Genomic DNA, 15,461 nt, shown 5'->3' on the forward strand with positions numbered 1-15,461 from the left:
GGAGGCTCCCTCCGCCCCTGGTCCCCGCCCCCAGCCTTGGCCCCTGCCGGGTCGCTCCTCCTCTGCTCGCCCCGCCTAGGCTCGCCTCCCTCCCAGGCTCGTCCGCCTCGGTCCCGCCAGGTGACTCTCCGCCCCTCGCCCACGCTCAGGACTTCTCCCTCACCCACCAGGACTGTCCTCCAGGCTCGCCCTCTCTAGACTCTCCAGTGTTCTCTCAGAGATTTCCTTCCCGCCCACTCGCCTTCACCACCGTCCCGGTTCGGCAGAAGTCTTGGGAGTGTGTGTGCGCCCGCGCGTGTGTGTGCGTGTGTGCGTGTGTATGTTGGCGAGGGTAGCAGTACGGGAGGATGGAGAGATGGCGGGGAGGAGATGCTGGGTCGGGGGAGGAAGGTAAGAGGGCGCGGCTCCTGTGGGATCTAGCATCTTTTCCCGGTGGGTCAGGGGACACGGACGTGGCATCTAACACGGTAGCATCACCCGCAGTTACTGTACATGACTCAGTGGCCCCAGTGACCTGGACACTATGGCTACTGTAGTTCCTTGCATCTCCTCTCCCAGGGTCTGGGGTAGCTCTGCATCTGCCCCTGCCCCTTCACCTCCTACCTCAGGGTCCAACACCTAGGCTTCTACCTAAAACTCCCAAGGAACCTTCCTCAGCGGGCAAGGATGTGCGGGCAGCATTTGTTCTCGGGGCAACCTTGGCAGGCAAAAGGGCTGCCCCGAGGAAGAGTCTGACTTGGGTGTGAGGCCGGCATGGGTAACAGTGAGAACTGCTTAGAATAAACTGGTGAGGAGGGGGGTGATGGTGGGGTTTGGTTCCAATCCCGGCCCAGCACAAGACGGGAGAGGCAGCTGGCTTTCCTGGTCTCCAGGCAGTGCCCACCCTCACGGACACAATGGCCTCCCTGTTTGCTCTTAGTACAGGTGGAGCAGCCTGTGTGGGGCCTCAGGTTCCCATGGGAGGGGACTGGAAGAGGGGCAGATCACTGGGTGTGCAGCTGGTGCAAAGCTTAAGGGGACATGCACAGGACTGAGATGGATTCAGATCCTTGAGCAGGACTTGCCTCCACTAATATTTCTGGCCTGCTGGTTATCCATTCTCTGCCATTACAGGGAAACTCCAATATGACCTTGAAATTCCACTCTCTGGCCCCCAGCAGTAGCTGTTGGAGGTGAGAGCATCAGTCAAAGAGCAGATTAGTCTTTGGATGAGGTTTGAGTTTACGGGGAATTGAGAGAGCCCTATGCAAGCTGTCTTTCGGAGAGGACCTTTTCCAGCTAGCAATGAGTGTAGAGGGGCTGGGACATTGAAGGAGGATTTAAGCCTGAGGTGGGTGGGGATGTCGTCACCTGTCTCCCCCAGCTCCCCTCCTCCTGGCACTGCCTGCCTTCCCTGTCAGAGTGCCCTGGACCAGAAGAGCCTGATTTGCTGTTTGTTCAGCTCCAGCACAGGTGGCACCTCAGATAACCTGCTGGACTTTTCCCACATTGGATGACGGTGGGTGTGGGGGCAGGGAGCAAAGGAAATGTAAGAGAGAGAGGAGTGGAAATAGGAGTAGACGGGCATTCACTTATTCAGCAAAGTATTTGCCAGCCATAGGGCTGTGTACTAGCTGTTTGATACATTCTGTGCCTGAGTAGCTCCCACTCTCCTGGGGGAAAATGACAGGTAAGCCAACGATTACAACATATGGTTGTGTATCTGCTAAAATGCACAAATTAGAAATTTAGGAATCAGCCTGGCTGCCTTACTGTTTTATGCTCTTTCCCCTGTAGTGGAGGCTGTGACAAAAAGCCCAGACTACTCTCTAAAAATGAGGGATTTATTCTGCACTGCCAGAGAGTGCTGCTGGAGGTCGGTCCTGCACTGCTAGCTTCTTCGGGAGTTGGCTGAGCTGAGGACAGCCTGCTCCGGCGAGGTCATGCTCCCTTCCCGAGCAGCCTGCATCCAGGGACTGCTCAGCACAGAGATAGGAAGGTTCAGCCTCCTCACCGCAACAGAGGACAACTCAGAGACATGCACAGCTTCTGGTGGTTTGACCGAGGCCCTTGTGGGGACTGAGCTGCTGCTCAGCTTCTCCCTTCACCAGTCTGTCCCTTGCTCTTGCACACGTGTTGACTCCAAGAGCACTCCTTAGTAAACATCCTCCACAGTAATCTCTGTCTTAGTCTCTGCTTCCTGGGGAACATAACTGCCTCTCTCCCATAGTCAATCAATCATAAAGTCCTGTTGATTTTAGTCACTGAGCGTTCCTTGACTCGGTCCGCTTATAGCTGCATGGACATTATTGCACTGTTTCTGCACTGCTCTCCTGGCTTCTTCAGTGGTCCACCACGTTTTACCAGTACCCCCTTAACTCCATCCTCCACCTTAGAGCCAGAGCGATATGTGCGGAACACAAATCTGATTGTGCCACTCTTCTGACCGCTGCTCTGGGGACAGAGAAAGCCTTTTCACAGTCTCTGAAGCCTGCATGGTCTGACCTCTCTAACCACCTCATTTAAACTCCCTGTCCTCCTTATTCTCTCCCCTGTAGACACACTAGCTTTTCATTAGTTCATTTTTTGGGGGAGGGGGATGTATGTCCTCCAGTTACATGACTTTTGCACATGCTCTCTGGAAACTTTCTTTCCTCATCTAATTAACTCCTGCTCATCTTATCTCAGCTCAGGGCATCAGCATTTCTCAGGGATGTTTTTCCTGGCTTTCCCTCCTGTGGTAGGCAGAATTACAAAATGGCACCCCAGATTCTCACTTGTGGGTAGAACCTGTAAATATGATAAGATGATACTTCCATGATGATGACAAAAGAGATTTTGCAGATGTAGTTAATGTTACTAATCAGTTTACCTCAAGATAGGGAGATTATTACAACTGGTCCTAGCCAAATTATAAGAATTTACTCTGGTTGTAGCAGAAGAGGAAGTCAGAGAGATGTGAAGAAGAAGAAGGACTTGACACACTATTGCTGGCTTGAAGATGGAGGGGGTCACATGGCAAGGAATGCAAAGGGTTGTGACTGGATCTAGGAAGGGGGCAGGCACAGAGCAGGTGGCTGAGAGCAGTCTCTGGCTGAGAGCCAGCCAGAAAATAAGGACTATAGTCCTACAACCAAAAGGAACTAGATTCTGTTAATGACAAGAGTGAGCTTGGAAATGGATGTTCCCCCCAGAGCCTCCAGAACACAATCTCACCTGGCTGACATCTTGACCTCAGCCTGGTGACGCCCTAAGCACAGGATGCAGCCATACTGTATCAGACTTCGGGGCCACATGCTTGTGACCTAATAAACGGATTGTTTTAATAAAGCTTCCAAATCCATGGTAATTTGTCATGGTAGCAATAGAAAACTAACACACCTCTCAGGAAGAAAGTAGCAAATACAGACCCTTGCAAGCCACCCAAGGAAGAACTGGAAATACTGGAAATTTGCTAACCTTTAGAAAGATTTGGAGTAATTGTTATGGCAGCTGCTGTGGAGAGCAACTTAAGAGGTGGAACCCATTGGGAGTCTATGACAGTAACTCAGCTGACAGATGACAGCATAGCACCTTGACCTAAATCATGGAGGCAGTGGAGAAGATGGATCCAACAGCTACTTAGGAGGCAGACAGAATCTAGAGGATGCTTCCATGTTGAGGGTGAGGGAGACAGATGAAATTAAAATGAATACGGTTTCTGGTAACTGGATAGGGGCTGTTTGATGATCACCTACTCTGTTCAAAGCACATGACTTTTAATCCCACAAAGAACTCTACATTTGAGTCCTATATGATTGATTACTATTTTAGATGAAAAAAAACCTGTGACTCAGAGAGAATTTAAGTAGTCTGCCCAAAGCCACAACACTACTGGGTGAAAAAGCTACAGTTCAAATCCAGGGATTCTGGACATCAGAATTCAGGTGCTCATACTATGATGCTTCGCAGAATGATCAAAAGTTTTACTAAGTTTCTCTGATCACCTTCTTTCTCTCATTTCACATAATATTTTTTTTCAATTTTTCTTTGGACTTGTAAAATCTCCCATTTCATGTCCCACCCATACAGACAGACAGGTAGACAGACAGACAGACACACACACACACCACGCACACATGCACGCACACCATCCTTCACTCACAATAAATAACCCGGCCTCCCACTTCATAGAGAAAATAGTAACCATCAGAGAGCAACTCCCACTAGTGAATCTGTTCCATTTTGGACAGGGTAAGTTTCAGATGCTTTATTAGATGTCTAAGTAGGAATTCCAGTAGGAAACTGAATGCATAGGTTGCATAGGAAGTAATGCAAACCACAGAATTAATAAGAGTGTGTTAAATAACAAGAAATGAGGAACCAGGTCAGAAGTCTGAAAAAGACCATATTTAAAGGGTGGATAGAGAAAGGCCAGCCTGCAAAGAGAGGTGGGAGGAAAACAAGGGGAGCAAGCATCATGAAAGAGAAAGGGAAAACAAATAAAAGATAAATGAGATGGGGGAGGAAGAGGGAGAGAGAGGGAGAGAAGTTAATAAATTTCGAATGCAAGATTCCTGAGAGGGCAGGGAGGTGTGCAATCCAGAGCCCATGTGGAAGGTTCTAGGTTTTGATTAGAGTAGAGCCTCAATTGTAAGAGGAAGTTAGGTGAGAATAATTATAGATTAAAATAAGTCATGGTTAACCAGCTAACAACTATTATTTCCTTGACGCCTTGGCAGTTAAACGTGGCTTGATGACCATATGCTGGACAGGGTTGTGGGTAGAAGTGATAAGTGCAGCTTCCACATCAAGCTCTTGTAGGAGAGGAGTGGGCTGTTTCCTCCTCATTGTCCTTTCCTGCAAGTTGAATGTGAATGTGAGGGTAAGCCATCTTCAGCCATGCCATGAAGGTAACACACCAGGGATGGCAGAGTGTAAGATGGTAGGAGCCTGGGCCTTCCATACCTCAGCTGTTTACTACTCCAAGTTCTCCTGTCTTACAGAGAAACTACAATTGTACATTTTTTCCCCTCTTCTTGTCATAGGAACTTTTTCTGTATCTTAATTAACACAGTGGGTGCATAGATATAATGGGAGCTACTATCTTCTATTTTCTATTTTCTCTGTGAAGTTGGAGATCTGGTTATCAGTGAGTGGTGTGTGTGTGTGTGTGTGTGTGTGTGTGTGTGTGTGTGTAGACGGGATTGAAATTTTAGAAGTCAGGATGGTTTAAGAAATCTGTACAAAATGGGAAAGGGGAAGTGGGTACTAGAGGAATGTAGTAAGGTAAGTGGGGCCCATGTAGGAGTTGGTGACCGTGAATTTCTAGTGGTATTAGTTTCTCCAACAGAGCTCAGATAGTCAGATGCAAGCATGGAGAATCCTGATCGTTCAATTCATCCAAAGTTGAGATTTTGGCAGTTGGGTGGGATGGAAAAACAAAGGGACAAGGGCATAATAATGGGCCCTGGCATGTCAGCTGGCCATGGAAAAGGCAGGACTATGACGTAGGTAACATAGTCTAAAGTGAGTAATAAGTAGACTTCAGAAGGTTGAAAGGAGAAAGGAGAAAGGGAAGAGAGTAGTGCAAAGAACACATCAAGGAGTGTCAAGGAGCAAGGGTGTACTGAGTGTGAAGAAGCAGCGTTGGTGAGTGCAGAGGACCCCAAATCTGTGTACCGAGCTGTGAAACCAAGAGAAGCCACCCCTTTTTGCACAGGGTGTACCATCCTCACAGGACTTCTGGTTTTAGTCAACTCTGGAGTTGGGGGAATGTTCAAAGAAGCTAATGTTGGAAAATGGGTTATGGAGGATGAAACTCCTCTCAGAAGCTTTCCTAGGCTCAGTGTCTCCTATGTACTTTTGTAACACTTGTACCTCTCATTACAGTAATTCTTACAATTACTTGTTAATAGTTGTCCTCTTGCTTACATATATTCCAAAGTCTGACTCCTTGTCATTGTCTCCAACAGGTTCTCAAAACAGTCTCCACACTACTCTCATTACTTATTTGCTATCTTTATGCTCAAGGAACCTTCAATTGCTTATAGTTTCATGGTGCAGTCCATCCTGTTCCTCACCCTTGTACCTTGCTCATACTGTCCTCTCTACCTAAATGCAGTTGGGAGATAGGGAAGTGAGAGCCAGGAGATAGTGGCCAGAGATTGTTTCAGGAAGATGGTTTATAAGAAGAAAACAACCCCAAGTAATAGGTAGAGTGGAGAAGGGGGAATATAGGAGCAGAGGAGGGGATGAAAATGCAGTACTAAGAAGGTGGAAGTTCATCTCTCAAGTCAGGAAATTCTATCAATGCCAGGGATTGAGTCAGCATTCAGGGACAATAGGATTGCTCAGGACCAGGAATGATCTGACTTTAGATCAGAGCAAGGAGAGAACTGCAAAGTCAGTATGGGTATCCAGAGGGAAGAGACCTTGACCCTTGTCCCAGAACAAGTCAGAGACTTAAGAGGTCAAGGAAGCAAGTGCAAGATGTCCTGATATAGGGCCAAGGTCAGTTCTGAGGGAAGCTACTTTTTTGACTCAAGCCTTGACTTGCCAAGGTAGTCATGTTTTTGCTTCCTCTGTGTGTGCGCGCGCGTGTGTGTGTGTGTGTGTGTGTGTGTGTGTGTGTGTGTGTTGAGTGGAAGTGTTGGCTCACCCAGCTTGATGCCTATAGCTAGAATAATTTACTTTTCCCTTGGGGAAGTCTCAATCACCTAGCTACTGCTACACCAGCTCAAGTGTGGGCACATGATCCTTCTTTCAATATTCTATATCGCAATTGAGATAAGAGGGGAATATTTAAACAACACTTCAGTAAATGTTCTGGGGAAACAACTAAAGAGAGGAGAATATAGTGTGTAATGTACAGTCAGATAACCTGCCTTACAAGGTACTACTTATTCTAGGGATCTCAGGTCCACAAAATATCAGCACTTTACCTGGGAAACCCAATATTCACACACAGTGGTGTCAGGGTGGTGGGATAGGATCTGGCTCCTGCACCCCTGGTTCTGACACACACACACACACACACACACACACACACACACACACACACACACACACACACACACACACACAGCTGGGATCCAGTGCTAGGAGAGGACCCAGTCACAGATTAGTCCTTGAGGTGCCCGCTCACCCACTGGCTCTGCCCCTCCCTCTGTGGCTCATTAGGCTGCCTTCTCTCCACATCTTTCAAGGCCTTCTCTTGTCTGCATTTCTGTGATGTGCAGATATGCTTAGGTGCTGAGCTCCTGCCCACACTCCCTGCCCACGGAGGAGGCCCTTCTCTAGGGATAATTAAACAAAGAGGGAGCAGGCTGAGAAGACAGACAGGCTGGAGCCAGAGCAGGCAGGGATGTTGGTCAAAGGAAAGAAACCAGGGAAAGGACCACCTTCTGGAGCCTGGGGCTTGTGCTAGGGAGAGCAGAGCACACACACAGGGGCTTGCTCATCCTGATGGTTGCACTTGGCTTCGGACATGGGTTTTCACAGGTGGGCCAAGAGGGGCCTGGGTCTCCCATGTCAGGGACTCATTTGGAAGCTAAAAGAGCCACAGAAGGCTCACTCAGGAAATCACCTGGGAGCAGGCTTCCATGAAACACTGAGTTATTAGTCTGTGATGCCCTGTGGCACCTGTTAGTAACAGCAAGGCTGAGGACAAGAAGCCAAAATACTGAAACTGGAAAGGCAGTGCCAGATATAGAGAGGGCCCACGCGTGTTCGATGAAAAGCACAAGGATTTTTCAAGCTGTCAGGGAGGGCGGTCCTGAATCCTCCCAGCCAGTCAGTAGTGCTGACCCCAACAGGACTGCCTCGGGCTCTGACTCGGCACAATTTCTTCTGTAATGGCTTTCAGCATCATCACTGCTGCATTTTAGTCTTTGCTAAAAAAGCAAGCGTCCTTACAAACCAGTTGAGACCACTATTCTTTATGTAAGATTCCATTTCTCCCTTCAGCTTGACAAGACAATGCAATTCTGAGGCCCGGGCCGAAGGTAGAGAGGAGGAAAGGGGAACCCTGCGCCCTCTGCGGGCCAGATCTGGCATTGACAGTGCCGTCCAGAGGCCCGGGGCTGAGCAGGGCCGGACTGTGCCCCACTGCGTCACAGGCACAATCTCTGCTAGAGGGACAGGAATAACCGCCATAGCTACCATTCATTATTAAGCACTTGCCGCTTGTCAGGCATCTGCAGGCAGTTTACAGTCATTATCTCATTTATATTTTAATTCTCCAAGCGTTTCTTTCAACAACCCTGAAAGATTGTGTAGGAGGCTGAGAATCCCTCAGCTAGTAAGTGATAGTTCAGAACTAAAATCTGACTCAGATTGGCTCCAAGCTCTTTCCTCTCTGTTGTGCTTTTAGGCCAGCCTAATACTTGCCCTGCCTTGGGCCTTGACTCTGACCCCAGCTCTAACCTGGCTTAATCATCCTCCTCTGATCTGAGCCTCAAGCCAAACCCTAGCTTCAGCCTCAAGCTAGAGTCCACCCACCTTGCCTCCTGCTCCTGGCACCTAGCATTTGCACGGCATCTTTCCTTTGGTTGGATGGCCCTTCTCCCTATGAATCTGATTTCCTCCCAAGCTTGATACTTTATTTCCATCTGCCTCTTGGGCGAGCAGCCAAACTCTCAGAAAGAAAAAGATGAAGTGGGGAGGCAGAAGGAGCTTCTGTGTAGTGGGGTGGGGAGGAGGGGTAGCTAAATGGGAACACTGAGGAGCAGGGTACATCTCAAATCTTAGCCAGGCCAAGGTGTCCTGAAGTTAGTGATCCCAGGAAGGTGGGTGAGGCCCTAGGTCCTGTGGGAGAGAAAAGGGCTAAGCTGGAAGCGGCTGAGCTCTCAGCAGCAGGGCCCTTGGACAGTTCTTGTAGGAGAACTACAGCTCAGCCCTGTAGGAATCTAGCAGCGACTCCAAAACTCTTGCCTCCCTCCCACAGCTGTGTGTGCAGACGGGACAGCGGGAATTGGCAGCTCTTCTCCAGAGCACTGGGTGGTCCTTTGTCTTTGGCTGCAGCCCTGAGATCAATGCTTCAGCACATTGGGCAGGCTTGCTGGTGATTCACAAGCTTTGCTCTGCACTACTAGCTTTTTCTCTCCTGGTTTTCCCTCCCCGCACCTCCCACCCTCTACTGCTGGCAACAGTCATTCTTAAGAAAGGAGGGAGTGTGCTTGGCCTCACCAGAGGCGGAGGCGGTCCTTTTACTTCTCTCTCTAAAAGAAACGTTAAGGCCGACCTAGGTTTTATTCCATGTTATTTAAGAGCCCTGTGGTATTGGACAAATCATCTAGTCTCCCAGAGCCTTGGATTCCTCATTTTATTTATTTTAATTTATTTATTTTTAGTGTTTATTTGTTTTGATGGAGGGAAGGGCAGAAGGAGAGGGAGAGAGAGAATCCCAAGCAGGCTCCGAGCTGTTAGCAGAGCCTTACGTGGGGCTCGATCTCATGTACCATTAGATCATGGCCTGAACCGAGATGAAGAGTTGGATACTTAACCAAGTGAACCACTCAGGCACCCTTAGTATTCCTTATTTTAAAATGGGGTAATAATAGCCTCTTTCTCATGTAGTTGTGAGGATTAATTGAGATAATGCACTTAACCCAGGACCTGGCATAAAATAGCTTCTCAATAAATCACATCTAATATATTTTTAATTGCTCTATGGACTTCAGTTTCCTGATCTGGAAAAATAAGCATAATAATAATTTAAGCTTCCTAATGTTGTTATGAGGTAATGAGGTAATTTATGAGATAGTAGTTGTGTGTGTGTGTGTGTGTGTGTGTGTGTGTGTGTGTTACATAACAGTATTTTTAAAAATTGGAACTTTCCTTGATTCTCTAAATCAGACAATTCTCATGTAAGTTTTTAACCACTTACCTTATGGAAGATTTAATTTCCCTTTATGTTTGCTGGCTTTCCACTCTCTTTCCCCACAGTTCAGCACCTTGCAAAAAGTTTCTGGGGGATTTATGTTGGATAGAATATGTGAAGAAGAAGAAAGCCTGGGCTTAGAGATCATGCTGATTATGTGGATATGCACCTTGTTCAAGCCTGTGCCCCCTTCCCCCCCTCCCCCGCGGGTGGTGCTGCTTTGAGGCGCCAGTGCTGTTATGGGCCAGGATCATCTTTCTCCTGTTTCCAAAAACGCCATTCATAGTGTTCCCTAGTAAGGGCTAGGTCTGTGAAAGTGGGGTCCAGGCTGTTTTCCTCCCCAGAAACCCTGTGATAGGTAGAATTTTGGCTCCCATTACCTTGCCCTCTGGTGTTACTCCTGTGATTATGGAAAACAAAAGAACCTTGTGGATGTAATTAAGATTAATAATCAGCTGACCTTAAAGTAGAGTCATTATCCTGGAATATCGAGGTGGGCCGAGTCTAACTACATGAGCTCTAAAAAGCAGCGATCTTTCTCAGTCTTGTGATAAAATGAGAAGTAAGAGATTTGAAGAAAGAAAGATTTCACAGCAACTTTGTTGGCCTGAAGATGAAGAGGCCATGTCTCAAGGAAACACGGACCTCAGTTTTACAACCAAAAGGAATTGAATTCTTCTATCAACCTCAATGATTCTGGAAGCAGATTCTTTCCCAGAGTCCCCAGAAAAAAGGCCAGCTTGCCCAACACCTTGATTTTGGCCTTGGAAGCCCTGAATAGAGGGCCCAGTTGAGCCACAGTGGGCCAGGATTTCTGACTCAGAGAATTATGAAATTATAAATAGGTGCTATTTAAAAAAAAATTAAATGAATTTATTTTAAATGTTTTACTTATTTTTGAGAGAACAAAAGTGGAGGAGGGGCAGAGAGAGAGGAGGACAGAGGATCTGAAGCGAGCTCTGTGCTGACAGCAGTGAGCCTGATGTGGGACTTGAACTCACAAACTGTGAGACTGTGACCTGAGGCAAAGTCAGACTTTCAGCCGACTGAGCCACCCAGGTGCCCCTAAACAGCTGCTCTTAAAACAGCTTAAAAGCTCTTAAATACATAGTAACATTGTTGCAGTGAAAGAAAACTAATATTCAAGAATCCCATTCCTTTTCTTAGTCTTAGATTTTTTCTTTTTTTTACATTTATTTATTTTTGAGAGACAGAGAGAAACAGAGTGTGAACAGGGGAGGGGCAGAGAGAGAAAGAGGCACAGAATCTGAAGCAGGCTCAGGCTCTGAGCTAGCAGTTAGCACAGAGCCTGATGCAGGGCTCGAACCCACAAACCGTGAGATCATGACCTGAGCCTGACGCTCCATGTCTTAGAGACTTAGAGTATCTTCTCTCCTCAGGCTCAGAAATTCCTACTACTTCAACTCTAAGCCCTCACAGACAATTTGGCACAGTTTACCTAGGAACCCTGGTCATCACAACAGAAGTTAGGGCAGAGAGTTTCTGAAAACTTCTATTTTTGACTCTGCCATTCAAAAAGCTTTAGGTCTAGAGGATACAGAAACTTAGTTTCTTTCTTATGATGGGACAAGTGATGAAATGGACAAAACCCAAATGAGTATCTCAATAAAGTTTCCTGCAACATATATGTATGTGTGTGTGTGTGTGTGTGTGTGTGTGTGTGTGTAGTACTTAATATGCAGTAATTAATATTTTTGGACCAAACAATTATTGTTTTTGTTTTCATTTTGGTTACTCCAGGACCTTAAAATTGTGTTCTGTTCTGCCCATTCTGACCTAACTATCCAGTTTGATCCCAAATTGTCAAGTGTCTGTCATGCAGTGATGAAAATCACTGCACCACTAGAGGGCCCCAGCTTATTGCTGGTATAAGACATATTCAGGATGTCTTCTGGCCTGGGGGCTCCACCGAAAGGAATCCTCATTCTGGAACTGTTAAGGCAGAGCTAGATGCACATGTGGCCCCAGAAGAGTTTTGTTTTTGTATCTAGGACACAGAAGATGGGCCATTACTACCCTCCTTATGTTATAGACCAGGATTCTACAGGGATAGTAGGAGCAACCTGTTCTGAGAGAGCCTTCTCCTGGACAGGTATGCACATTGTATGTGCGAATGGAAAGCTTATTCTCAGATCCCTAAAAAACCATCAAGTACCACAAAAAAGGCCCCTATGACATACCCATCCATTCTGGCAGAGATGGTAGGAAAAATCTCTTCAGAAATTGATACATATCTTCCTCCAACATTAGTTGCCAAATATATATTTGAGTACATGCTATGTATCAGGCACAGTTTTGGCCTTGAGGATAGAGAGATGAATAAGAAAGACTGAGTGCCAGGCCTGTGGATCTCAAGTTTTGTGAGGAAAGGATCACAAATAACCACAGATTTCTAAATGGATTAATGTGCAATGACCCTCATAGTCCCTCCTGACAACCTTGACTCTAACCACAGACTCCTTTCCTATGGCTGAGGAAGGTTTGTTCATGTCTGAGTGCACCTACATCACTTGCATCCACCATATTCAAAAGGTGGTTTGGTTTTGAGGACAGCAACAGTTCTGAGGAAGTGTCTCCATAACTACACATTGGCAGATGCTCCCACACATCCTGCCCTGACAGTTCTGAGGGCCCTACCCTTCACTCTTTTGTACTACCTGTCATGATAATTCTTCATATCCTGTAATTGATGATTTGGCATCCTGAAATCATGGGCCCACCTGATGACTAGAGTTGTTTACATCTCCTCTGTGGTCTTGCTTTCATGGGTTCTTAAAAATCATATTACAAACCCTCTAACCACAAGACCCCAAATCTGTTTTGCTTCTTGCCCAATATTAGATGTCCTCACCTAAAAACTTGCCACCACTAGCGAAGTAAGAGCTTCTGGCCCATGTTTTCCCCTTGCTCCTTCTGCTTCCTCACTACCCTGGTGCTTCCCTGTGTGGCCCTCATGGCACAGTGTGCCCCCTCCTCTTAGGGACTGTAAGTAATACTCTCTTCTTTCCATGGCATTGACCTCTATGTGTCATCACTCACATCATATTGATATGTTACATCCAAGGTACATTCTAAAATGCCATCTGACACAGCTTAGACCAAAGACTGGCCAGGCCCTGGAAGAGCTAAATTTGTGGCCTGGTGAATATGATTTGGATATGATATCAGATATCTCCTCCTCAGAGACCCCACAACATTTTCTCTGCCCCAAACCTGCAGATCTCCCTTCAGGTATGCCAAAGTTACTTAAAAACCCCAACACTAATCTCCAGTTGTCACCAACCATGATGGTCCACTCCACTTAGTCTCTGTTTGCCACCCTGTGTTTTGAGATACCATTTAGAGAGGGAGGGCTGGATTTCTGGCTGCACCAAGGCCAGCTCCAACAACTGACAGGGTAAAGCAGGGCCAGGTGAGCGGCTCTGTGAACTATTCTCCCTTTGAAATCTGTCCTGAACATGGGGTAGCCCTAACCCCAAGCTCCAGGGCTGGGTCAAAGGAAGAAAGAGGAACAGAGTGCCTGCTCTGGTCCACTAAGCTAGGTCAAATCACTCAGAGCTCACATAATTAAGGATATATACTCTGGAATAAAATACAAATGGTCAGTGTATATATGTGAATATATCTATGAAAGCATGTGTACACTTATAACAGGATAATGCACAACCCTGCTTTGCCTTCGCTTAGCACTGATTCTCAATTCATTATGTACCCTGGTCTCTTTGATTCAAACCTACCAACTACTACACAGCCCATGCCCCTCATCCCCATGACTCAGAATTCAGACAGAATTCATCCTGGCCCGCCATTGGCTTTGCCGTTTCCTGTCAGCCTCATAAATGCTTAGGAAGGAGGAAAATACTTTATTGAAGTAAAACCTGCAGTCTATGTTTGTGAACTTCCTATGTGGGAGGCATTTAAAGGATATCTTGGAAGTAAAGGGCTCTGGGTGTGGTTTTGTGTGTTCACAAGTGTGTGCACACCTTTGGGGGGCATCTCTGTGTCCATCGGTGTGTGAGTCTCACTATATGTGTCTTTATGAGGTGCACGAATGTATGTATTTTATGTGGTATAAAGCATACCTGTTTCTTAGAAAGCATATGTGCTCTGAAAATGGAAACTCCAGGTGATTTTATATGGAATGCAATCTTGGGGGACAGTATGTATATATGCAACTCGTGTGTGTGTGCATGTGTGTGTGTGCATGCGCTGGTGAGTGGGGGATGAATGGGTGCTATACTCTTTTACTTCTAGGTGAGCATCTACACCCCCAATTTGTTCCTATCTCTGTACCTAGCAGATAGGATGGCAGAGTTTCTACAGACAGGTTTTCCTACAACTTTGGATTCCCTTTGAGGTTGGGGTACCAGGGATAAGAATGCAGTCACTCTGGGCCTGGGGGTCCCTCCTGGGCACTCTTGCCCTCTCCACCCTTGGAAGTTCCCTCCTCAGGCTCGCCCTCATCATCAGCCTCAGCCGGTTCCTCAGGCATTGACCACTCTCGAGTCTGCCACTCTAGCCGTTCAATGCGGTAAGCGATCTTGAGTGCGCTGGACTCCAGCTCAGCCAGGAGGCGAGCAAACTTGGTCTGTAGATCATCGAGTTGCTGGTCAAGGCCTCGCAGCCGGGACTCTGTGGCTTCCTGTAGGGCAATCTCGGCTGCCTCGGCATTTACGTCCAACTTGTTCATTTTGAGCAGGATCTCACGGCCCTTTTCCTCCATGACAACTTGGGCCTGCGGATACTCACTCAGGACTTCCCGCAGGTCCTCCTTGCTCAGGCAAAACAGGTCTGAATAACCTAGACTCTTGATGTTGGCTGTGCGGCGGTTCCCAGACATGTTTCCTGTGGCCCATGGACAGACACATGGGAGGACAGTTAGTCTGGATGGATGTGAGGGGGGCTTTTACTCCTGAACCAGGACCCCTCCCCCACCTCCATATTTGTACTTTTGAGCCTCTCTTTCTATCTCATTAATTCTTTCATTTAGTAGTGTAATGGGGACCAGGCCCTGTGCTAGGTGGGTAACAATGAACTGTCTGCAAGAATCCACAGTCTGGAGGTAATTGACATTGAATTGGATAGTTACAAAACAGTATAGCTGGTGCAGTATAGACGTATGCATCCAGTGCTGTGGGAAGACAGGCAAAGAACCCCTAATGAGCTGGCAGACACTTTGGGTAAGCCTGGAGGAAGTGATGCCTAACTGAGCAAGAGGTAAGAGGGGAAGAGTAGAAAAGTGGGGAGACACCCCAGCAGAGGGAGGACTATGAGCAGAGGGATGGAAGTAGGAGCCAGTAAGATGGCTGCAGCAAATAGTAAGCAGTCCAGAGTGGCTGAAGTGTGGGTACGAGCAGAGTGGAAAGAGGAGGGGAGAACAGGTGATGCTACATGAGGTAAGCCATGGCAGGGAGTTCAGACCTTATGCTGAGGGCAGTGGCAAGGTACTGAAATATTTTTTTTTCTCCATAATATTTTATTGTCAAATTGTTTTCCATACAACACCCAGTGCTCTTCCCCTTAAGTGCCCTCCACCATCACCACCACCTCTTTTCCCCCCTCCCCCTTCCCCCTCAACCCTCAGTTCATTCTCAGCATT

The 15,461-nt window shown here is 47.1% G+C and overlaps 1 protein-coding gene and 1 long non-coding RNA gene across 2 annotated transcripts in view; both read right to left on the reverse strand.

Moving 5' to 3' along the window:
- Positions 1-1,809: 1,809 nt before the first annotated feature.
- Positions 1,810-3,238, reverse strand: LOC115272719. Its single transcript, XR_003900420.1, has 2 exons — positions 3,196-3,238; positions 1,810-1,955 (listed from the first exon to the last, which is right to left on the reverse strand). It is a non-coding gene; the product is annotated as an uncharacterized LOC115272719 (long non-coding RNA).
- Positions 3,239-14,246: 11,008 nt separating this feature from the next.
- CNGA4 (cyclic nucleotide gated channel subunit alpha 4) overlaps positions 14,247-15,461 on the reverse strand; it is a 5,126-nt gene continuing 3,911 nt past the window's right edge. Inside the window, exon 6 of the mRNA XM_029915797.1 lies at positions 14,247-14,707. Coding sequence (XP_029771657.1) covers positions 14,247-14,707 — 461 coding nt within the window. The remainder of the gene's footprint in view (positions 14,708-15,461) is intronic.

This window comes from Suricata suricatta, chromosome 11 (genome assembly GCF_006229205.1).
Source record: "Suricata suricatta isolate VVHF042 chromosome 11, meerkat_22Aug2017_6uvM2_HiC, whole genome shotgun sequence".
Lineage (NCBI taxonomy): Eukaryota > Metazoa > Chordata > Mammalia > Carnivora > Herpestidae > Suricata > Suricata suricatta.